Source organism: Agelaius tricolor, unplaced genomic scaffold (genome assembly GCF_023055355.1).
Source record: "Agelaius tricolor isolate 1412-34295 unplaced genomic scaffold, bAgeTri1.0.p SCAF_9, whole genome shotgun sequence".
In the NCBI taxonomy this organism is placed as follows: Eukaryota; Metazoa; Chordata; class Aves; order Passeriformes; family Icteridae; genus Agelaius; species Agelaius tricolor.
This window is the reverse complement of record NW_027269269.1, coordinates 32,501,243-32,525,196: the sequence shown is the minus strand read 5'-3', so window position 1 is coordinate 32,525,196 and position 23,954 is coordinate 32,501,243. Positions and strand designations below refer to the sequence as shown.

The 23,954-nt window shown below is 40.9% G+C and overlaps 2 protein-coding genes across 5 annotated transcripts; one reads left to right on the top strand and one right to left on the bottom strand.

Annotated features, from left to right (window-relative positions):
• The first annotated feature begins 116 nt into the window (after positions 1 to 116).
• CEP97 (centrosomal protein 97) lies at positions 117 to 23,954 on the top strand. Of its 4 annotated transcripts, XM_071433515.1 has the most exons (12): positions 6,479 to 6,698; positions 8,904 to 9,046; positions 9,974 to 10,132; positions 10,516 to 10,617; positions 11,034 to 11,147; positions 12,028 to 12,194; positions 13,311 to 13,475; positions 15,326 to 15,459; positions 15,961 to 16,382; positions 16,509 to 16,732; positions 17,757 to 17,832; positions 18,571 to 23,954. In XM_071433515.1, exons 1-12 carry the CDS (start codon positions 6,647 to 6,649, stop codon positions 19,282 to 19,284), a joined length of 2,472 nt encoding a protein of 823 aa, XP_071289616.1. In that variant the 5' UTR covers positions 6,479 to 6,646; the 3' UTR covers positions 19,285 to 23,954. The 4 variants fall into 4 exon arrangements, with proteins under 4 accessions (XP_071289618.1, XP_071289615.1, XP_071289616.1 ...); XM_071433517.1 differs by lacking the exon at positions 6,479 to 6,698 and adding an exon at positions 117 to 2,400 and having other exon boundaries at positions 15,961 to 16,732; XM_071433514.1 differs by having other exon boundaries at positions 6,476 to 6,698; positions 15,961 to 16,732.
• RPL24 (ribosomal protein L24) lies at positions 2,554 to 6,466 on the bottom strand. The gene is made up of 6 exons (XM_071433518.1): positions 6,344 to 6,466; positions 6,153 to 6,228; positions 4,948 to 5,058; positions 3,697 to 3,833; positions 3,214 to 3,277; positions 2,554 to 2,681 (listed from the first exon to the last, which is right to left on the bottom strand). The coding sequence occupies exons 1-6, from the start codon at positions 6,346 to 6,348 to the stop codon at positions 2,601 to 2,603; spliced, it is 474 nt and encodes a 157-aa protein (XP_071289619.1). The 5' UTR covers positions 6,349 to 6,466; the 3' UTR covers positions 2,554 to 2,600.

Here is a 23,954-nt window from a genome sequence, read left to right as displayed (position 1 = left end):
AGCGGGGCCGCCATCTTGGAAGCGGGCAGGGGAGAGCCCGGGCGCAGGGGCAGGACCGCCATGTTGGAGCCGGGCAAAGCCTCCTGCGGGGCGCGGCCGTGGCGGCGGGAGCCGGCGACGCTCCCGGGGGAATCCCAGCGCAGCCCCGGCTGCGAAACTGTAGCGGCTTCCCCTCCAGAACCGCCTCGGGGGTAGAGCTGCGAGGAGAGTAGCGGTGTCATTCGTGCCCATCAGGAGCAGGAGCAGCACCAGCGCGGGCGGGGCAGCCTCGCCTCGGGGCTCGGTGCGCGCTGTGCTGTTTGTAGGGGGCAAGAAAGGAAAGTGAACTGCGCGTTTTGCGTGTCCGAGCTCTGCGCTGGCTGTTACACCCGTGACAGAGACACGCGAGGCGGGAGCCGGGGGCTGCCGTGCCCAGGACAGCGCAGCAGCAGCAGCAGCGATCCTTCTTCCCCTGCGCTCGGGACCTGCGGGATGCACCTGGAGCAGGGATCCCCAAACACCGAGATACCGACCTGAGGGAGCGGGGCCGGCCAAAGGCGCTATTTATATAGAAAAAGGGTTCTGTATTTAGGTTTTCCGTTTAACAATGGCAGTGTGGAATACTGGAACAGGTGGCCCAAGGAAGTTGTGGAATCTCTGTCCTTGGAGTTGTGTTCAAGACTCAGCTGGATACTAAGCAATCTCCTCTAAACAGACACGTTTTGGACAAAGAGTTGGAGTGGATGTCCTCTGCAGGTTCTTTTTAACCCAAATTATTTTGTGGGGCTGTGACAAACTTAGGTACTCAATTTCTTCTGACAAATACTTGATAGAGGATCAATTACATTACATTAGGTAAACACAAGGGCTTATTTAAATTCCATAATTCATTCTATTACAACCATGTTTGAGGTGAATAAAGTGCTGTTACACCCTGCTCTGAACAGCCTGTCTCACCTAGTGCATAGCTTGTAAGAGGAGTAACCTGATGGGCTGTTATTCTTTACTTCTCACCATATCAGTCAGAATTCAGGAATAAACATCAAGGAAGAGTAATCGTGAAGCACTTCTGTGCACCACTTCCATGACACCAGGCAGCCAAAGCCTGCAAACTTCAAAGCATTAACAAATAATAACTTATTAATTAGTCATATCTGTCAGTCAGTATCTGTATATATCATTAATGGTATTTCAAGCAGATGGTAAAAGCTCATCTTTATTTTCAGCTTCTTAGCTGAAAACATTCACAAGGACACATTTGGGGTACCAGGTGCCGTGTACAAGACACTGATGTGATTTATATAATCCCCACTAGCACACGTAATATTTAGATGTGTTTTCAGCCTTCAGTTTTAAATTATTAAAAATTCTTTTCCTACAGGCAATTTTTCTTCCTCTCTTCTCCCCTCCAGTTTCTGGTTCCTTCACTTTCAAATGTTAACTAGTTTGAAAGCCTTCAGTTTCTTTCTGAACATGAGCAACTCTGTTTTTGTTTTTTTTTTTAATATCAAAAAGCAGTCTTGTTTGGAAGATCATAGTGCAAATTCCATTAATATAATCAAGCTAAACCTTTTTTATGGGTTGCCTTCATCCAGACCCCTATCTATTTTACTAAAACTCAAAAAAGGTGTAAATATAGCCCATAACCCACAGTGCCCATTACAGCCATTGTTTTTGAAGCCCAGGACTGCAGGAAGTTAAAACACAGCTGTCTTCTTGACTGGTATAAGATAACAAATCAAGTCCTCAAAGTATCAACAGAAAAGTAACTGATCCAGAAAATAGCGAAGGTTTGGTTTCTGTTTTGGTTCTGGTAAATCAGGACATTGCTTTGCCAAGGCTGTTGCTGGGCATGCTGCCTGCACAGTGCAGTTACATAGGCAGACAGAGGAACTCCCATGAGGAATTTCAATCCCTCTAGCGGTGGGAGGGTGGAAAATTACTAAGGGAACCTCTATATGCATTCAGCAAGTTAAATATGAACCCAAATGAGCTTTAACTGTGTAACATCAGCTGCATTTGAAACCCATTCAATCTTCACAGGCTTCCTTTTCCTGACAACAGCTTCCAGCAATTCAGTTTTGTAACTTCCTGACCCAGAATTTGCATCTGAATCTTTGTGTCTAAGAGCCATGCAGTCTGTGAAACCATCCATTCCCTTTTTTTAACCTTCTCCACATTTGATTCTCTGTATGTTGCTACATGCATTCCACAACACAGGACCTTTTAAAGTAATTGACAGATTATATTGCTTCACACCCCCTTTCAGCTTGTATGTACCTCTGATCTTAGGAACCACTTTTTATGTCATTTGTCATAGATGCAGAATAAACTTAGGTGCTGTTCTGTCCTTCAGGAAAGAATACTTCTCAAATACCTGCTCCATCTTCCCTGCTACCTGAGCCACTCAGTGAAGACTGGGTAAGTGTGTGCTAATACAGCAGACTGTCTAAGAAACAAAGTGTTTTATGGCAGGAAGATGCTTTTCAGTCTGCAAAACCCAGACATGGTCATTTCATAGATTCATTCCCTTCAGTGTATCTCACACAGCTGAGCAGGCCATGGCACAAGTAATGGAATTCCATCAGATGTTTATTCAGCATGAGCAACAGTTTGGCAAGTTAGCGCTTTCCACCAACACGGGGAGCAGAAACCTTGACTGGTTTCACAATCTTCTGCTTAGGTGCTGCCTTTGTCGGGGCCTGTAGAGAAATAATGAAGTATGAGTGAAAAGAAGCTATTTATCTGCAGTTCTACAAGTGTCCCTGTATGTACTCTTGACAGAAATCAGATCAGACTAGAATTGCAAACCGTAATACTGGGATCACGGTAACATTAATTTACACACATAACACTAAGCCAACATATGGTATTAATTCAGAAGTGATAATGAAACACAGGGTAGCACTCATCAATATATTGTTACCAAGTTCCTAGATAGTGAAGATGTCACATTCAGACAAGTTTTAACTAATAATTATCTCTGATATTAGGTCAGAGAATTATGTCCTGTAATATTTACTTATTCTGTAAAAAAGATTCATTCTATGCAGCTGTTTGGGTACGTTAAACTTTTGTACTAAAGTCCAGTCAAGGAGCTTTCACATCAGAAAGCTACAAACATGCTTCCTCAAAACAGAAATTTCCAATTAAGAGCCACAGCAGAACGTTGTATGTCATGTTACAACATGGTGTATTCAATTTTATAATTTCTATTTGCCTATTGCATCTCACCTTTGCAGCAGAAACAGCTGTTTTCTTGGTTGCCTGCTTAGCCTTCTTGGCTTCCTTTGCAGCCCTGTTAATTCAAAGAAAAAGTGGAAGTTATCCATGTCTGCCATCTGTCTGGTTCACTGTTTCCTTGTCTCAGCACTAAAAGAGCTTCCCAAGCTGTTTCCCAAGAGCTTCTGTGTTGTGGAATGCATTACTGCAGATTTCTCCTCTATATTCACTATCCCCTGAAGGAATTTCTATAGAGACAGCAGAACTGTGAGTGACAAAAGTACAAAGGGAAAAGGCAAGGAGAGATCCTTCTCTGCTGCCACTATCTCTTGCCAAAATTACTCAGTATTACATACAAATATACAGATTAAAAGCAAACAAAAATCCCACAGAAAATCTTGTAAACACAGAGCCCACCTAGAGTTTAAGCTTTTATATGAAAAGTACTGTAATTTTTGAAAAGCTTGGGATAGCTCCACTGGTCTGGCTTCTCACCTGATAGCTTGTTCCCTCTGTGCCTTTCGTACTTCGGGCTTCTGGTTCCGCTTGGCCATGATCTCAGCTAGAGAGGCACCAGTGATGGCTCTCTGAAACTTCACAGCACGGCGTGTGCGCTTCTTCTGGACCTCTTCCTAAGAGGGCAGGAGACAAACGCAGACAATTAGCATCACAAGACATTAAATACGTGCCTAAAGACAATTATGGAAACAAGCTGCTACTCAAATGGAAGCTATTTAAAACTGTACACTATAGTAGAATTTTACTCCTCGCTTTAGAGAATCCTGTTGGGTACAGAGAAGTGCTGCCCTACCTCCATATGGCCCCTTCTCCAGCCACATCCTGTACTTTTCATCGTGTGTTACTACCAACAATCCTTGGTTAACTCCTCAGCTGTCCAGCTATCAGTGTTGGAGACACACATATTACACCCTGTATCTTCTATGCTTCTACAGCAAAGTACGAAAAAAAAATATTTTGAAAGAATGTTAGAAGTTCAGCCATCTGTAACTCCCAGAAGAAAAGAGGGCAGAAGGATAAACCTTTGATGGTGTCTTCTGAAAGGAAAACACTCCACACCTATTCAAGTGGATCAGGTGCTGGGGAGCAGTATAAGCCATCATGCATCAACTTTCTTCAACCAAACTGGCAAGAACGCTGACTTGCTGCACTGATGTAAGCCTTTCTCAAAACTCCTCTGCTGTGCAAGTTTAAACAAGAGCACTGCACCATACCTCCTGCTACATGTTTCATTATTTATCCTTCTCATGCAATGACAGCTACATAGGGAAAGACCTCATGCTACAGCCCAAAGTTTTCAAGGAGAGTATATTAGGAGAGTCATCCCTGCCCCTCTAACCCCAAAATCAGCTCCCTATGCTGTCATCACTGAGGAAGTTTACAAGAGCAAACTTTTACAAAGTCTGCATATTAAACAGCATTACCCACCTTCCCTAAAACTAATTTTTAAAAACAAGCCATTCCTACAATTATTAAGATCTGCTGAACATACTGTGGCTCTGAGTGGTCTCTCAAAGAAGTGCTACAGCACAATACACTGCTTTTGTTGAAGTGGTGTATAAACTCATGTAGCTGCACTCATGTCTTCACCATTATTAACTAGTCTTCATCCTGGTAACTTGGGTCATGCTTCTGCTGAACACTGGCACACTTAAGTGACCTCTGACAGAGCAGTGACCATATCCTTTGGTCACCACCTTCCAGTGCCATTGGCTGGTATGTACTTACTGACTGTCCCTTCTTGTGCTTACGCCTGTACAGAACAGTCCAGTTGATCTGACGAGGGTTTCTCTTGGAAAGGAATGCAGACTCACATTTTGCATTCAAGAACTGAAAAACCTGGGAAGGCAAAATGTTTTGTGTAAGCTTTGTTTCCATGAAAGACATTATCACAGTTTGCATTAAGTATTCTTTAAGTCAGTGTTTTTCGACATTGATGTTTTTGGAATTCTTAAACACAGCTCTGACTATTCAAAATTTTAGAAGACAATTCAAGAAATCTCAAGTTTTGCATTTTGTTACATTGGTCAAACAGATGTATTGCAAGGCATTCTGAATTATCTTAATTTTTCTGGAAAAAGTTCAAATTACCACTTGCATCCAGTGCTGCTGTGTATTTCAGGCACAGCATCAATAGCTGTGTCCAGCATCATGCTTCCCAAGTGTCTGTCCGCAAGCAACAATGTACTTCCTGTATGTGGGAGTGACTCAAAACTTGGCCTAGGGAACACAGGGAGACCAATGCTCCACCCGACTCCCCCCTGCCTAGTGACACTAACCTGTTTGTCTAAAACAACAGGCAGAACGTTCAAGCCGGTTTGTTATTAGCTATATAATTCATTGAAAGTACGACCTTATTCCCAGGATTCACTCACAAGGATTCAGCCAGTCTATCTCCTGGTTATTTTGCCGGGAATTCCGCAGAGAAAGATGACTGTACTGGGATACTCAAAAGCCAAGCCATCCTTTCACCGGTAGGGACAAATCCTGTCTGCGTATGACATGACAGCTTGAACGGGCTCTCCACCCTATTTTACCTCAAAGATTTCTACTCAATTACTTTGGGAGACCAGCTTTTGGCTCCAGGAATCTTAGCATTTGATGCAGGACGTCTAAGCAACATTTTCTACACAACTTTGGTACTTTACACCTGCTGCTTTAAGACTCCCTTTAAAAGCTGCATTCTAAAACTCAGCCCCAAGCTATAGCACGGATCTCCTGCGGAGCAGCCACGGCAACTGCACACCGACGCTGTTTTCACACAGCTCGGTACGAACGACTCGGGCATGGGCCACATCAACACTACCGGGGTCTCCGGACAATCCCAAAGGCGCGGCCTCGGCTCCCCGCGCACCGCCCGGCCGCCCTCCCGTCCGCAGGGCCCTCCGATCCGCAGGGCCCGCTCCCGCCCGCGGGGCTCGCCCCGGCCTCACCTTCCCGTCCGTGCGGGCGTAGCGGCGGCCATGGCCCGGGTAGATCTTGTACCCGCTGAAGCTGCACAGCTCGACCCTGCGCGGGAGAGAAGAGTTAGGGGAGGGCGCGGGTGGCCGGGGGAGGCGGCCGGGGCCCCGCGGCGGCCTCCCCGCGGCGGATGGGCGCGGATAGCGGCGGACAGGGCGCTCACTTCATGATGGCGGCGGCTGCGAGGGGCCGGAGAGGCGGAGGGGACGCCGGGAGGCGGTGTCGAGAGCGGCGCGCGGGGCCCGACGGGAGCGGAGCGGGAAGGGCAGGGCCGGGCCGGCAGCACCGCCCCGCCCCGGCCGCACCGCGGCGGCTTCACGGAGCGCTCGCCCGGCCGGGCTCCCCCGGCGCAGCCCCGGACGCGGGACCCGCCGCTCTAGCCAGCATAAAGGGCACGGTGCTCCCGTAGCGGAGCGGCCCGGCCCATCTGCGCTCCGTTGCCTGGCGGTGTTGTCAAGCGCGGGGCATGGCGGCAGCCGGTGCTGCGGCCGGGGCGGGGGATGAGGCGGCCGGAGCGGGTAAGGGCAGCCCCGGACAGGTGCCGGGGGCCGCGATGTTGGGGGCTGCGGGTCCCGAAAAGCGCTGTGGGTGCTCGGAGGGGTGTGGGGGGCTCGGCGCTGCAGAGGCGGCGGCGCCCCCTCCTTTCGGGGCGAGGGGCCGGCTCGGCCGCTCCGGTGCCCCCGCTCTCAGGCGGCCCCTGAGGGCCCCGCGGGCTGGAAGCGGCCGGGGCAACGCGGGGCGAGGGGGGCGCCGCGGGCACCGCTTCCCGCCCTGAGGAGCGCCTGTGGCTCGGGGCAGGACGGAGCACTGTCCATCGTGCTGGAGGGTCCCGCCGCCTCGTAGAACCTTTACAGGCCAGGGTCTGAACGATACAGGACCCGTTTTCCCTAGAGGGGGGGGCTGAGAGGTCTTGGGGACAGCGCCACTTCTGAGGGTGTAGTTCGTTGGTTCCTGCCAAACGAGAAATAAGCAATTTTGAAATGTTTTCCTGGGTCCTGAAAGCCTATTAGGAAAATCTCCTTCCCCAGGTATTATATCAATGAGTCTTTATAGAATGGAATCATATTAATTTGGTTGAGTTCCACGTGTATATATAATTCATGCTGTATACTGAACTGCCATGCTTAAGCAAGCAAAGTAAAGCTTGATGCAAAGAGAAGGACAAATGATGTTGGAAGAGGGACCTATGCTTCTCTGAATCTTGAAGGTGCTCATAAAGGATACCCCCAGCAGGGAGATAACACCAGCACCCCAGGTCGTTTAACACCTCTGTGAAAACCTTCCTTTGTCAGCATCATGGAGAAGTGATTCTAGCAAGTCTGATTGCAGGAACGTCTAGTTCAATAGCAAAGCAGGTGGATGATGTTGCCATAGAAATACAGGTTCTTTGCAAATAGTTGTGTATGTTAAGTAGCAGTTGGATCACGTTATACTTGAATGTTGGAAATCTATGAGAACCATGTGTAAAGCCACATTCTGAGTGCCCCAGTTTGAATGGGACGCCTCATGTGCATGAATAAAAGGATTACTCTTGCAATTCAGTACTGTGGGTCTTTGCCTTTCTCCTAGATTGGAGGGGCCAGTTGTGAATTTTTGTAACAAACCCTTGGATAAATGAGCAGATGCAAAGTTTGTCTGGTCAATTAAAGTGACCAAGCAGTTGCAGAAGTGACTGCTTGAGTGAGAAACAAGTGGTACTGTCTCCCTGAATGTGCAAAGACAGGAATGTGATGGTTGCTGACTCTGCCTTGCTGCTCTTCAAAGCTCTTGGGGCAACCATAGATTTGAAAAAATGATGGGAATATAATAAATGTCATCAGACATCTTTTTTAGTAATGCATGTTCTCTAGCTGAAAAAATGGTACACAAAAATGTTTGTCTTCATCCATAGTGTAACTAAACCCTAAAAACCTATAAACTGTCATAGTAATATGTGCATCATATTAGGGTGAGACCACTATTTGGGATATTGTTGCTGAAAAAGGAAACGTTATTTACTGAACAGATACTAAGAACAAGAAGCACTACAGTGATGTTTGTACATCAAATGCACAGCAGAGGCTCAATGTATGAAAATTATTACAATTATCAGGTGTCACTTTGGGTACCCAGTGATTCAAGCTCCCTGTAGATGGCAAATGTTTGCCTTTTAACTTTATGTAGTGACCCTTTTTGCATGGAACATTTGAATTGTGTGTTGCATTAAGTAAATAGTGTGCTAGCCCGTTTACAGTTTGTTCCTCCCAATGTCCCCAGTACTGTAGTATGGCTGCACGAGTGGCTTCTTAGTTTAGATAGAATGCTTACACATAGTTAGTTGTCAAGCTGCTCAAAACTTAAATTCTCCGAAGAATTTTTAAATTTAGGTTCTTCTGAAATTTGGAGTTTTGAGGATCACACCTTTAAATTTAGCTACCAGAATTTTGCTGCATTTCACTTCAAAGGATCTGTTGTGACTTTCCCAGAATTCTGCCAGAGTTCCTAACTGGGACAGTGTCTGGTATGTATATCTTCCAGTAACTGCATCAGTTACTCTTAAAGTGTTCAAGTGGAAGTAATTTGCTTCAGTTTTACATGGAAAAGAAAGTTAATCTGTTTTTCTAAATTATCTGCATCTATTATAAAACAAATCTTTTTATTTTGCATTGCTTTTCCAGTACATGTTCTCATATATAAACTTTGTGGTGCTTTTTTTGTTGTTTTTTTCTCCTTTTTATTCTAAGGCTTGATAGTCAACTGCTCAGGTCAAGGATTGCAAAAGCTGGGTCCAACCTTGCCCTGTGATGCTGATACTCAGACTCTGATTCTGGACAAAAATCAGATAATTAAATTGGAGCACTTGGAAAAATGCAGGAATCTGATGCAGGTCAGTATTGCTTGATTTGAAATTGTTATGAAATAATGGTGCTATGATGTTAGCATCTTCTGCCTTCAGGCAATATTATGTTATTGAAGTAAGCTAGCAGTTACTGTCTTCACAGGAAAATAAATGATGGCTGGCTAAAGTAGAAAGCTTTGCTTTCAGTGGAGGTCTGCAGCTGATAGTGGAGGGGGCTGTAACTAAAAATGAGCTAAATAAATCCTAATGGGGGAGGGACATGGTAAGAACACTTAGAAAAGTCACTGATAACTCAAATTTTGATACTTCTTAGCTTTTGAGTACATGAGCTTTGTAATCTTAAAAATAACTTTGTATTATCACTTAAAGTCCTTCTGGATAGACTCGAAGCTGCCTGATAACTTTTACAGACCAGCTTAGGCTGAGTTGGCAGAGGTGGGGTTTGTTGCTACAACAAACCTTCACCACACTGCCAGCTTGGTGATCATGTTACTGAAGTGTGTGTCTAGTCAGGTTTTACCCTTTAAAAAGTTTGTGGTTTACAGTCCTATTAGCACAGGACCTGTTTGAGAATTGTGTGAAATACATTTTATCCTCTGTCATATTGACAGTAAGTGCAATTTTACACCAGGAATGGGGCAACAATTTGCACAATGAATTGGCAATTCTGATATTACAACCTTATTTTCATATGACACAACTCCTCATTCTTTTTCCTTTATTTAGCTGTTGCTAGGAGAAATTCCTCTTAAGTTTGTGGAGTGAGCTGTGAGGACTCATGTTCGTTGAACAGTAATTTATTTCCTGGCTCTTGCAGGTTTTTTGTCTGTGTCATTTACTTGAAAATGAAATCCGTAGATTGAACAAGTATCTGTTGGAGTAGATTTTTAACTATTAGAAGATCTTACTCTGTCTGCATAGTTAAAATTGTTTCTTTTGTGTGTCCATCTGCAGCTCTCTGTAGCCAACAACCGTTTGGTGCGAATGATGGGTGTGGCAAAACTGACCAAGCTCCGAGTGCTCAACTTGCCTCATAATAGTATTGGGTACGTGGAAGGGCTGAAGGATTTGGTGCACCTGGAATGGCTGAATTTGGCAGGAAATAACATTAAGGTGAAGTATTTAGTCTGTTGCATTTACCAGAATGTTGTGTTATAGAAATTTGGAAAATGCTGCAAAGAAATCTGAATATGCTTTGATTGGAACAATGTTAATATTTTATGTCTACTGGCTTATGAAATAGAAGATGGCAGCTTTTGGAATTGAGTTGTCTAGGAAAAAATAAAAGGTTTGATATCAAAATGAAATGAAAGTAAGGAAGTAGTCTCCAAAATTCTTGTCTTTAAAATACAACTGTATTAAAACATGGTTTTTATTTTGTGTTACTTAGCTAGTGGGCTTTTTTTCTTTCAAAAGAATTTATAATTATTGATACCTGGTTTTATTTAGTAGCTAAAAAGGGTTACTGTGAGTAACTGATTTCTTTATTTTTATAGGCCATCGAACAAATCAATTCCTGTCTGTCTCTTCAGCATCTTGATCTGTCAGACAATAACATAGCTCAATTAGGGGATCTCTCCAAGCTTACCTCACTGAAGGTAGATGTTCTGTCTCTGTTTTTAATGCATTCTAAACACAAAGAAATTGGCTTTGAAAATTGCTGCCCTTAGACATTCACTCTTCGAACACTAGCTCTTAGAGCATTTTAATTCATTAACTGTAATTTCTAGAGGGAAGCCTGTGAATATTTTCTTCCTTGTTTTGAAGTTGGAGGAGCTGAAGCAGTGATTTTTCTATGAATGAATCAAAACAAAACATACTTCTAACTCTTCCAACATGCACACTGTAGAGAAAAACGTTTCCAAATACTTTTTTTTGGTAACTGTGACCAGAAAGTCTTGCTTATCCTTCTTTTGCAATATGTTTTTGTCAGGTGATGCCTGAAAAAGAAATCCGTGGGTTTTGATCAAGCATTCATTTCATTATGTGTTCATCATGTGTTTTTATTTTATAGACTCTGTTGCTACATGGAAATATTATAACTTCACTTCGCACTGCCCCTGCTTGCCTACCTCAGAGTTTGACTGTTTTCTCTTTGGCAGAAAATGAAATCAGAGACTTAAATGAGGTAAGATATAGAAGATAGATCACCTTGTCTTTAGGTAGACTGAAGGAAGGAAGTTGAACAATTTTTTGAGGTTGTAACTGAAAATGGCCTCTCTTCTTTGAAACAACCCAACTTGTAATAGTTTAATTGTTTATATGTAATAACCATATTTGCATTAGCTGCACAAGCTAGTGGTGTCTTTTAAAATTTAGTCTGGAATGAAATTTGCCTTTTTTCTGTTATGTTTTTGTTATTCAAGGATGTAACTTTTAGGCCCTACCTTTTCTAGTTGTCTGCAAGTTGAAAGCTGAGCTGCCTAAATGCTGCAGAGAACTTCTGCAGCTGCTGGGATTAGAACAGGGGTTTGAATTGCACTTGTTGCCACTGACCTATTTTTCAAACTGTGTAAGAGAAACAAATAATCTGCCTGTGACTTTTGTCTTTATTGTTTTGTTTGTTTGGTTTATTTTAAGTAGCAGCCAAAACTCTTGGTTGGGATTTCATGTCAGAAGAAAATTTTTTGATAATAATTTCTCTTCAAAACAGGGCAGGGTTCTCCAGCTTCTTGGCTTGCCCCTTTTTTTTTTTTTTTTTCCCTTTGTTTGTTTTCAAAATCAACAGCTGTTGTAGTAAAGTTGTTTGATACTACACCTTTCTATACATAAAGCCCCATTCCCAAATTTTAAGAGAAGGTAATACTTTCCAAGGACTAATAGCATATACAGGAGAATCATTGGGAAATGGCAGTAGCTGATAGAAGGTCCTTTGTAGCCCTTTGTGTTCAAAAATCTAATGTGATTTTTGATTTGTCATTCTGTTGTTTTATACAAGCTGTCCAGCTGTAGTTAGGAGAAGTGTGAAATGTTTTTCTTAGTTAACAAATGTATTTTGTTTTCTCAAGGTTTCTTTCCTGGCCTCCCTTCACCACTTGGAACAGCTGTCAATTATGAACAATCCTTGTGTGATGGCCACACCTTCTGTCCCTGGCTTTGACTACAGGCCTTATATTGTCAGCTGGTGTCTTAACCTTAAAGTTCTTGATGGATATGTGATTTCTCAGAAGGAAAGGTGACATAATAGTATTATTAAATCTCTAAAATTATTACATCAAGTTTGGCTAAGCTAAAATTGCTATAGCTAAAGTTTTCATCTGTTACACTGCAATTATTATTTAGTTAGCTTACAAGTACGAAGTTAAGCTTTTGTTTAGTTGTTCAAATCACAGAAGCACTTCTACAAAGCAAAACTGTGGTAGCAGTTGATCAGTGGTCTGGTATCCTTTCTTTACAGCCTCTTTGACTTTGCAGAATGTGACAATCAGCAGGAGTTAAAGCTGTTGTCTTAGGGGAAGCTTAAACTTGCCCTTATATAAGCATGATTTATGTTTTCATTTCTAGATTTGGCTTTTTTTTGTTATCAATTAGTTAAATATTATTTTGCTCAAATCACTTGTAACTGTATCACTGTGCTCATTATATCACTGTGATATCTGCATGACAAAGTTCTTGACATCAGTCCAAGCATAAATATTATACAGTATAAGCACATTCCAGTCCAGGACACTAACATAGCCTAGGACACTAATGTCCTTTTTACCCTGTTATTAAAATAAAAGGGTGCCCTTCTTTTGGTCAGAGGTGAACCAATTCTATTTCTACTTTCCAGGAAAGTTGCCAGTTGGAATTCTAGACTTCTTTTTCATTACTAATGGGATGATCTGTATTAACTATATTATTACATGTAGATGTATTAAATAATCTCATGCAGAAATTAATTTGAAAAACAAACGTGTTGAATACTTCTTAGCAATATGTGCTTTCTGTCTGTTTTGCATGTTTTTGTGAACTTCTCTATTTCTGTGAAAGCTTTGCTGATAAGTTCATTGAGACAAATGTGCTTTCAGTGCTCAAAGACTGCACACAAAGCAGAGACTGCAGAGTTTTGGACAAGTGGGTTTGGTTTTTTTTTGTTTCATTGATGCTTAAGTGAATTAGTACATTATTCATTGTTCTGATAATGACATTGCCAGTTTCCCTGGGCATTGCACATGTTCCAAGTCTTGCTTAGATTTGTAGATTAGCTCTTCAGTACTCGCTAGAAGAGCTGTAGTGAAAACAGAGTTACTGTTTCTGTGCTATTTATTAAAGGTGCCATTTATTAAACCATTTTCCCCCTTCCTAACAGCTTGAAAGCAGAATGGCTCTACAGTCAAGGGAAAGGAAGGTCATTTCGACCTGGGCAGCATGTTCAGCTAGTTCAGTACTTGGCTACTGTTTGTCCTCTCACATCTGCATATGGACTCCAGACTGAAGAGGATGCCAAACTGGAAAAAATACTGAGTAAGCAAAGGTGAGAACCTAGTTTCTTTCTTAGAGAATGTAATTGAGAACATAATTATATATCTGATGTGTTAGATGTAGTAAGATTTCATTTTAAGTATTTCAAAGTAACAGTGAGGGCTGGAGATGCAAAGTGCCATGAAAGTACAGGATGTGTCCTAGATGGGAATGAGAGGCAAGGCAGCAGCAGCAGGAGTGTTTTCATGCTTTCTGGGCCATCTAGGGGAAAATTCCTTTGTATTTTTCAGTCTGTGCTTTGTAGGACACTGAAAGTAATTCGTGTTAGAACTGTGATTAAAATAAACAAACTATGAACTGGGATTTTTTTTTTTATTGCCACACAAAAAAATTATGAAAACCTCAAAAAGGAGCTTAGCTTTTGTTCTAATTGTAAATTAGGACTGTTGTGGTACACTGGTGTTTTAGCCTCTTTTTTATTGTTGAGATGTTCTTTCTTTGTTTTAAAGTTAGTTGTCCTTTGGGGGGCACTGTTCCCAGTGATGCATTTGTCCATCTGTATCTGGCATCTGAGGTCTGTCAGCAGAGGCCTCTGGAGAGCCTGCTGGTTCTGGTAGCTGTGTTGCTAAGGTCTGTGCAAATAGATGAGTAGAGTTATCATGGTGAGTTTCTTGTCCATGTAAAGGCGAGCTCATTTTGGTTAGAAGCGAGAAAACAAAGCAATACAGGTTGTTCTATTCCCCAGGAGCTCTTGACAAACTTTTTCTTGCAGAAAGAGCAGAAAATTCAGCTCCCAGGAGCAGGCTACCTAAGTGGCATAGTATGGTTAAAAAGCTGAGCAACAAAAGTGTTGTAGTTAGCAGAAGGGTGTCTCATCAAAAGGGCCAGAAACTTGGGAGCATCTGGAAGGAGTTATTTCCCACTTTGCAAGTGTAGATTGATCTCCAGGAGGAGATGATGGAAATGTTTTAGCTCTTTCTGTGGAGAAGGTGCAGTCAAGGCATCTTGACCTTGGAAGCTCTAGCTAAGTACTCTAGCATTCACGTGTTTCTGGGGAAAATAAAGGAAGTTGTTCTGCTAAAGATAACTCTTCCAAAATTAAAAAAACCCTCAAAAACCAAGCCAAAAAAGCCCTAGGAGAAAAAGCAATTCCCCCAAATCCTCACCTGTATTATATATGCACATGCATGTATTATTTTTAGGACAGTTTGACTGTCCTCTGTCTCCTGAGCTTCTAATTTAGCTGGGCTGAAACAACCTGTGTGTTCCCTGAGTTTGTAAAGGATGATTTTTTTTGTGTGTGTTTGTTTGTTTTTGTTTTGTTTTGGGTTTTTGTTTGTTTTTGTGGCAATATTTGTTGATTTGTAGTGGGATTTTGGGCTGTTAGTAACAGGAGCACCTATTCCTTGATTCATTCACTTTGAAATGTAAAAGATACTCCCACCATTCCTCAAACTCCTCTATTCCTACACACATAATGTATTCCACTTCCGAAACTTAAAATATTTGCAGGCCTTCTTTGTGTGTAGAAATACCTCATGGTTTTCAGTTTATAGTCAGAATTGCATGTTGGACTTTTTATTGTTTTTATTTGGTTGGTTTTTGGGCTTTTTTGGGGGTTTTTTGTTTGTTTGGTGGGTTTTGTTTTGGGGTTTTATTTAGTATGTAATGAAGAAAGAGGGGCTGAAGGAAGGGGAGCAGGAAAAGACTGCAATTTCCTACTTTGTGAGTAGCCCTGGTAGTGTCTTGTGTGTGTAGGAGTCTGCATAACACGCCTCTCCTTTAGCATGTTTTGATCATGAATGTTTCTTTTGAAATAGTTCATAGTTTCTTTTAGATGTTTTCTGTACAAAAGAAAGTTTAAATAAAGCACAAAATCTATTTTTGGCACTCTGTGCTTAGACTCCACCAGAGGCAGTTGATGCATGAAAACCAAAATGAGGAACCACGTACATTTTCTGCTCCCAGTAAAACAGTGCCAGTTGCTCATGAACACAGTGCCCTGGCCCAGCCATCACAGATGGTTCTTGAGAAGGGTAAGTAGATTATCTACTCCTGTGGAAATAAATACTTTTCTTTTGAGCATAAGTAACTTTATGGAAGGAATTTCAGAACAAGGCCCTGTTATTATTTTATTTTATTGATCTTCTATTTTCTCAACTGAAGTTGTACATTGTTTCTAAAAAACATCCAGTCCATGCTTATTTGCGTCTTGAAATGCTAGTAGGCTGGTTAGGCAAAAAACCCAATCCAACAAAATAAGAGTTACTACCTTGACTTTAGCATTTTATACAAGTTCATTCTCCAAGGAAGTGCAGTTTGCCATTTCTTGTACCCAGTGTTTGCCAAGTTTGGATGTTACTGTGGTAAATATAGTCCTGATACAGAAATAATGCTCATTGTTACTAACATGTTAGATCATCTTGCCCACCCAGGTGCTAACTGTCAAAACCAAACTGGGAATCCCTATGAATTAAACAAACTATTAATATTACTGAAATACTCTAACACTATAATGTGTCTTTCTGCCTATCTAGAACCTGTTATCCAGAGAAATTCTTGGGTTGGACCAAGTGCAAACAATGATCATTCCTATGCAGTAAAGAACACTTTTCTTCATGAAAGAAGCTTTCCCAAGGAGCTACACCTCGAAGATGTACAGACAGATGAAGACAAACTAAACAGCAGCCTTTTATCCTCAGAGTCTACTTTCATGCCAGTTGCTTCAGGATTGTCTCCAGTGTCTCCTGCTTCAGACCTGAAGCTACATGGAATCAATTTGAGCCTAGAAGATGATGATGATACAGTGATTGAAGGTGTGAGAGGTATTAATCGTAGGGAAACAACTAAAAAGCAAGAAGCTTCGTCTGTTACAGGAGAGCACCCCAATAGAGCAACAGGAAGTGTGGAAACACAAGAGAATATCAAAGAAATCCTGCAGGTGCCTGCTCCTGATCAGGTAAGAGCTGGCCTGGCTGCAAGGACTGGCAACTATTTGGGGTCCTCTGAAGGCCAGGTTCGGCACAGTCACCCCAGCACCTTGCTAGGTGCTGAATTAGGAGTAAAAATTCTTTGTCCTGACCAGATGACAGAAGAAAGGTCTGGTTCACTGGCTGGGCAAGGTGCAGCACCATCTGATCGAGGTGCAGCTGAACTGCAAAGGATGACTGAAGCAGCTACCAAGCTCCAAGCTTCCTGGAGAGGGTTTTACACCAGGAACCACCATCCTCAAGCCAAGGAAGTACGGAATGAAATTCGCCTACACAGAATGCAGCAACACATAATTTATTTAACAGCTGAAATAGAAAAGTAAGTTGAGGTCATGCTGTGTATTTGCAAGTCTGTCTGAATATAACCATCATTCCAGAGTATTTCAGAACAGATATAGATGATATAACTACTCACAGTAAAACCTAGCATCAGAAACATAAAACTGATTACATTACAGGATCACTTCCTGTAAGGTAAGCACAGTTTTGCACATAGCTATTCATCCTCTCAAAGTGCCTTCTATAAGTGGATTGGGTTAGAACACATTTTTCTGTTCCTATTTTAGCAGGACTTGCATATTTCAAAATAGAAATTGCTGAGTGGGATTTTTTTTTTATTTGTCTCCTCACAATTAGAGTCTATAAATCAAGTGTCCATACTGGGAGTCATTATTCTATTGCTGGTAAAAAGAAGAATTTCCTCTACCTTGTACGATAGAATTTTAAAATGTGACTCTATGTTTGGTTCTGTTTTAATTTTTGGTCCTGTGAATTCATGTTTGGAGAAGATCATGCTCGAAATTCCTCAATTTGTAAGCCAAAAATTCTGGATTTACTTAATATCTTTCTGGATCAGCCTGGATCAGTCAGTTTGATATGCTCTTTTTCTTCACTCTCACAAGTGACAAAAGCTCTGTAAATCAAGTTGAGTGCTCAGTGAACCTTTAGAAACTCCCAATGCTTACACATCATACTCCATCCATATATCAGTGGGACAGCATAATTTGAAATGAAGAAGTACTCTTTGGTGTGTGGGTGGCTGATAGTTGTGCAGGAAAAAATAAGAGCTTGGGTTCAATTTACAAAAAGACACATTCTTACTGAGCCAACAAATGTGCTGCAGTAAAAGGAAGCAGAATTTAAATGTAACTGAAAAAGAAACTTGAAGTCAGCAGCTGGGTATTTATGGCAAGCCAGACTGCAGTAATTTCTTAATGTTAGGCTCTGTTGTATCTTTGAAAAGTGCTGTTATATAAGTAGGCATTTTTACGTATTCTTGTTGCTCTTGTTACCCAAATGTTGCTTATTTAAGCTGCATAAATTTTGGATGTGTGTTCTTGCAGACTGAGGAAAGAAAGAGAGGAAGATGAAATGCAAAGGCTTGTACAGGAGGAAGCTATCAAATTTCTTTGGAACCAGGTAAGTAATTTTAGTCCTCTTGTTTTTCTGCTTAAATGTGAATTTGGAATTCGAATTTGAATCTGCCTATATGTGAATTAGCATTATTTCTTACTGTAGATCCTGAAGAGACAGTCAATATGGTTCAGTTTTTCCAATGATTTGAGTGGTTTAATAGAGTCTTACTACTGTGTTGTCTGCTATACTGATTTGGTGGGGGGAAATAACCCTCAGAACATTAGTGCAAGAACACTGGTTTTACTACTAAAGACTAAATAGTGGCCTGGTGTGAGAAGGAAGACAAAATGCAAGACAAGCTAAATTATCATAAGCAGGACTGTGAAGAATTATGTGACTGGTAAATGCCCATGGCAAATGAAATGGTATCAAGCTGCGTTGCTTGTGAGCAACTCATTTTTGAGGCAGGAAAGTTGTTAATACACCTTTTAATAAGTTCTTCTTCCAACAATAAGGTTGTTTTCTTAAAAATGGATAAATCCTTTCTGGCTTTAAGAACAGATTGCTTTTTTTTTGGGGTATTTGAATTGGGAGCTTGTGTGTTCTGTCAGTGTTTGACATGTAGGTTTAAAAGCCATGATTTCAAGTGAGAAGAAAAAAATTTCCCTAATAATATAGGAAACCTTTTGTTTGTCACTTGGTCTTGGATTTTATACTAGAGCTTGGTTGCTGAATGCAAGAAATCCACTCGAAATCAAAATACATTTATCTGCATTTCATAATAAATTTTTCTCTGTACAGGTTAAATCCCTTCAACAATGGCAGCTTTCAGTGATGCAGAATTTAGGTGGTGCTGGGATCCCTTCAGCCAATACTTTATGTTTATCCAAACCACCTCTTCAGTCATCCACAGTGGAGCAAGAAACCCCACCAGCTGCTAGTTCTGCTTTGTTAGCTCCAGCTAGTGAGGATGATCTTCAGGAAAAGTCTTCGTTGCAGTTCCCAGATTCTGGCTTTCATTCTTCTGCAGCTGATCAGACTCGTGCCAGTGAACTGTGCAGCTCTGCAAAGAGCTTAGCTGAAGGAAGTGAGAGCTCCCTTTCAATGGAAACCATCAAACAATATGGCAATTGTGTTTCAGCATGTTGTTCAGATGGAGAGGATGGCCCCGGGGAGGGTGGGCAAAGTAAAGAGAGCTCTAGTAATGCGCAGGACAACAGACTGATAGAACAGTATTTAAAATCTGTTCAGCAGCTGGAAGAGGCTGATGAAGACACAGATTGCAATGAGGAAATGGAGGGCAGCTGTCTACAAGTGTCTGTGTCAGCAGAAAGCCAAGATTCTTCCTCTGACACTGTCTCTGTAGAGCTCCCTCAAGACACATCTTCCCCTGTCCGAGGTGAAATCTGCCAGATACCACCAGAAAGCTACAAACTGAATTCAGGAATAGTAGAAGGGAAGCAAACAGACTGTGATTCTTCGTTTCAGATGCTGCATGTTGGGATAGCTGTATAATAGGATCGTTTCCACAAAAGACTAGGGATTCCATTTCACTTTCTCTTTCTTCTTCCTGTTTATACAAAACTTACTTTTCATGTGTGCTGTTTCAGATTCTGACTCATGTTATGAATTTATGTTGTAATTACTATTTTATTGATGTTGCTGAGGATTGATACTAACTATGCTAACCTGAAATCAGCAAAGTTCTCAGTGACAATCATTATGCACTTTATTTTCAAACATAAAACTGGTATCCTAATAACTGGCCTCCATTAAATTAATTCTGAAGATTGGTGGGTGGATGGTGGTGGTGGTAGTGTTTGCTGTAAATTCACTTTGGTGAATGTGTTAGTAAGTATTTGTTTGGTTTTTTCCTGCAAAGAAAGATTAAATTCTTATTTTGCAAAGAGAAGAAAACAATATGGGAAGAAATTGAGTCAATACAGGTAGTATATCTTGTCATAGGCAGGATACAGCCTCCTGAGAAAGATGAAAAGTTGCTTTTCAGACTTCTTTTGACTGAAATAAGAGTAACTTGGTCAGTGTATCAAAGATGCATTCCAGAAAACCAGTGTCCAAGTCAGTGACTTTTTTGTAAATAACTTGAAGCTGCTGGCAAGGAATTAGATCATTTACATACACACTAAAACAAGGACTTACAGGAGAGAGACCTCAGGGAGCTTCAAACAAGCTTTGACCTTTGTTTGCCCTGGGGTTGAATTTCCCTGCCTTCTCAGGTAAGACTCAAAATGGAACCAGTAGCAGCCAGGACTAAGGAAGAATTGCAGAAGGGCATATGATTTGGGAACATCATTTCCAGGACTGCCCTCTGGGTTACAGCAGCAGATTTGGTGGTGTATGTTTTGCTCCACTAGGATGCTAATGTCCATGTGGGATTTGGATTTGAGTGGCTTTCAGGACATCAGTGAGTTTGATGGATCACAACTACTTCTATCTACAGGTATAAATACTAAAAGCAAATGCCATGACTTAACTATTTCCTGATATCTCTGTTGGGTTTTTTGGTTGGTTTTTTTCCCCCAGTATGTCCACTAGTTGACATTTTAATTAAATGTGGATAAAAGGTTGTATTTCTTCCCTGTTAGTAAATATGCTGAGATACCTAGGCTATGCTTTCCACTTACAAACCCTGCTGCTTTCCCAGTGTTTATCTTACCCAGCCATTGCTGTGTTGGGTTTTTCAATGGAAAACAGTCAGGTATCTTAGTATACTTCAACAGTGACAAGGGAAACCTGTTTTGCCATGTGATTTGTGATAATAGTGAAATAAAAGTTGATGTTGTGATTTACAGGGGTCAGTTGCATTTTGCAACATGTACTGGAAGCCCAGTGTTGCAGTAGCTTGCTAATGTTTACTTCTCAGTTACAAAGACACATGCTTATGGTAATTCTCTGGATCCACAGTTAACTTCTGATGCTATGGTGTCACTAAAACCAACTAACACTCTTTTAAAAGGACTCTTATGGCCACGTTACCATGTAAAATAATTTAGTTTTTGTGAAAGCTTTGGTGCATGTCTGCTTTTGGTTCCAAGCTGAAATTTGCCACTACTCAGGAGTTTGGTATGAGGCTAGTATCTGCTTGAGGCATCAAAATATCCTTTATTTAGAACATAAATGGTGTTTTGGGCTTGTACCAGCCATCTTCCCAGTGGTGAAGTTCACCTTGGAAGAATAAAGCTTGCCTCTGTGTATAGAGTAGCCATCATCTCTTTTTCTCCCATCCCACAAAAGTTCTAGGGCACCAACTTCTCCAAAGAGCTGTCTCTGCAGTCAGGCTGACCTTTGACTGTGCCTTGCATATGTGGGACCATTAAAGAAAACCCAGAACAGCAGAGGTGGTAGGTTCTTAATGTGCTGTCTTTCTAGCTGAATGTAGTCACAGCACATTGGTAGGATGACCATATTCATAATTAGACCTTGGAGCACAGTTGTGCTTGGGTATTGAAAATGGTACAGGTGCATTAGTGTATCACAGTGCCTGATTACCTGGGCAAAGCAGTGTGGAGTCCACAGGATCATAGCCTTGTCCTCTGAAGGTGCTGAACTTGGCTTTAAATCTGCCATGCCTGGGCGTCTGCAGTTCATAGGACTTAGCTCTTTGAATGCCAATATGTTATATAAAACCCCAAATGTCAAATTGCATATTGAGAGAGGAATTATTTCAGTGTTTGAAACAGCTCTGGATCTTGCACTCTGGAGGCAGTGGCCAGGTCTAAGTTCTCTTCCATGGCAGAGTGCTTTATTGCAAGACCTGGAAGAAACTAGACCATTGCCTGGATAACAATGTTTCTCTTACTGGAGACACTAAGGGAGCGCATGTATTTTTCTGTTTTGGATTGTCCCTTTTGCTGCACAGTTAGAGGTGAAACTTTTGGAGTTGTCAGAGGGGGAAAACTTGGTGCAAGTAAATTTTTTTATGGAAGCCCTAGATGTTTCTTGATATTTCCTTTTGTTATTAGAACTTGCAAGCACAAAGACAAGACAACTTGCTTTAACTAATGCTGAGGTCAGCTGTTGTCCTTATTAATGTGTAACCTGTGTATACAAAAATGGTTTTATGCAGGTACAGCAAAGCATGTACCGACAAATATTCAGCTTTATCTTACTTTTTCTTGGGAAACAGTGAAATACTAGAAAATGTTTTTCTAATGTTCTGAAAAGTATCTTGCATGTGTAGAAGATGAGTTGCCTAAATATAGAGAAATCAAAGAATGGTGAAGTTTTTGGGTTAGTTTTTACAGGGTTAAATGTAATTAGTTTGTATATACAGAAAATATTTTCATCCCGACCATTAAAATACCTACAGGGAAAGACATAATGAGGGATACAGTGGAAAAATAAGGAGTAAAACTGAATGTATACTTAAAATTGTCTTCTTTCAGCCCTGTTTTGAACTCTCAAAAAATCATGATGTGGAAGTATCATAGTTTAATATATGGCTTAGCATTTACTCATCTTTGTTTAAGTAAGTTTCCTTAATCTAGGTGTGCAATATTCTTTTAGCTGGATAGGGATGCACAGTTTTTCTTTGGAGGTGATGGAAATTTCATAAAGAAATTGGAAGGCCTAAAATACATCTGAAACTTTCCTGTGTTAATATTGTATTCTTTCCTTTTGAAAGGCTTCATGATCAGCAGAAGAATGTACTTTATAGAAGAAAAGCTTATCTTTATCTCTTGTGTTTTGTCCTGGGCTGATCCTCCAGTGTTAGTGGGAGAGATCACTTGGTTATTTGCCAGGTGATGTTGCCAGCTCTGCTGTGAGTACAGTTGAAATGCTTCTTTAATTTGCTTCAGAAAAATCAGATAAATATAGCTTAGGCTATTTGAACTGCACCACACAAGTAGTTTTGCCCCAAATGAGGTAGCTGGCACATGAAAGCCTGTTTTCAGCTAGTCTGTGGTAGAAATGACTCTTTTTCCTCTTTTTCTGAAGGCTGGGACAAGTAGTTCTATATACCATAAAGCAAGAAGACGTTAAGACTGCAAATTTTATTTTGCTGCTTCTAAACCACAAATGTCCTTCAGCAAATACTTGAGAAAATCCTTGCTAAACTAAATTGCAGAAGCCTAACAGTTGTTGATAGTTAAGTTTCTTAAACAACCATAGATTCCACTATTTGCATGCATCAGTTTAAATAATGCACTTAGCAGCCAGTCTCTATATTAAAAAGTTGGGTTTTTTCTGAATAATGTTTATATTTGAGCTTGCAAAACTGTTCCTGTTTTTTTTAATGAATTTGTATATATTGTCTGAAGAATTCCAATTTTTGTTTCTACTTGTAGCAGGTTATCTGATGAACAAAAATGGAATATATGTTCCTTTGAGATTACCTGGGTAATTTTTACTGCACTTGATGTTCTTGTGTGTCTCACATAGATACACTTTTTCCTGAGAGGATAAAATTGTAGCAGTTAGGGGAAACTGACTAAATGACAAAAAACCGTAAAAACCGGTCAGTTCCCTGCTAGTAGAACAGACACTTCCTTTTTGTTTTTCCTCTCCTGTTGTATTAACTTTCCCCCCTTCCCCCTTGAGGACGTGCCACCCAAATGAGTATGCATCAAGTATTCATAAAGTCTTTCAAAATGTCTTCTTTTAATAGTTACACTTCTTTTTTTCCCAGATTAGCTTTCTAGGACAAGTTACTGAGAAACACTTGCTTTCTATATGCTTACCAAAAAGTTGGTCTGTCTATTTTTAAATGTTTTCTTTGTCAGTAATGGAAAAAGCACAGGATCCCTTTCTTGCAAGAACATAAACCAGTATTTATCAGGAAAGGTGCTTTATCTCTTGAAAAGTGCCATGCCAAATTTTATTGTGCAAGAGCTCTCAGTAAGAATCTTTTTCTGGCTTCATTACGTTTATAAGTATATGGGCCAAATTTATTTGTAGCATAATTCTACTGAATTAATTTTTTTGAGACTTCACAGTGGTATTCTACCTCTAAACTAGAATTTGAGAAGAAAAGAACAATTGGGTACTGGTTTGTCTCTCTATTTCTTGCTGTTTTCTGTGAAGAATGGTGGGTGGTTAAATTGGTACAGTTCATATATTTTCTATAAGTGTTTACATTTTGAATTTATTGTTTAAGTATTTTGTTTGTATTGCTGAGTTTTGAATTTTAAATAAATGATTTGTACATTTATTGAAAATTTTAA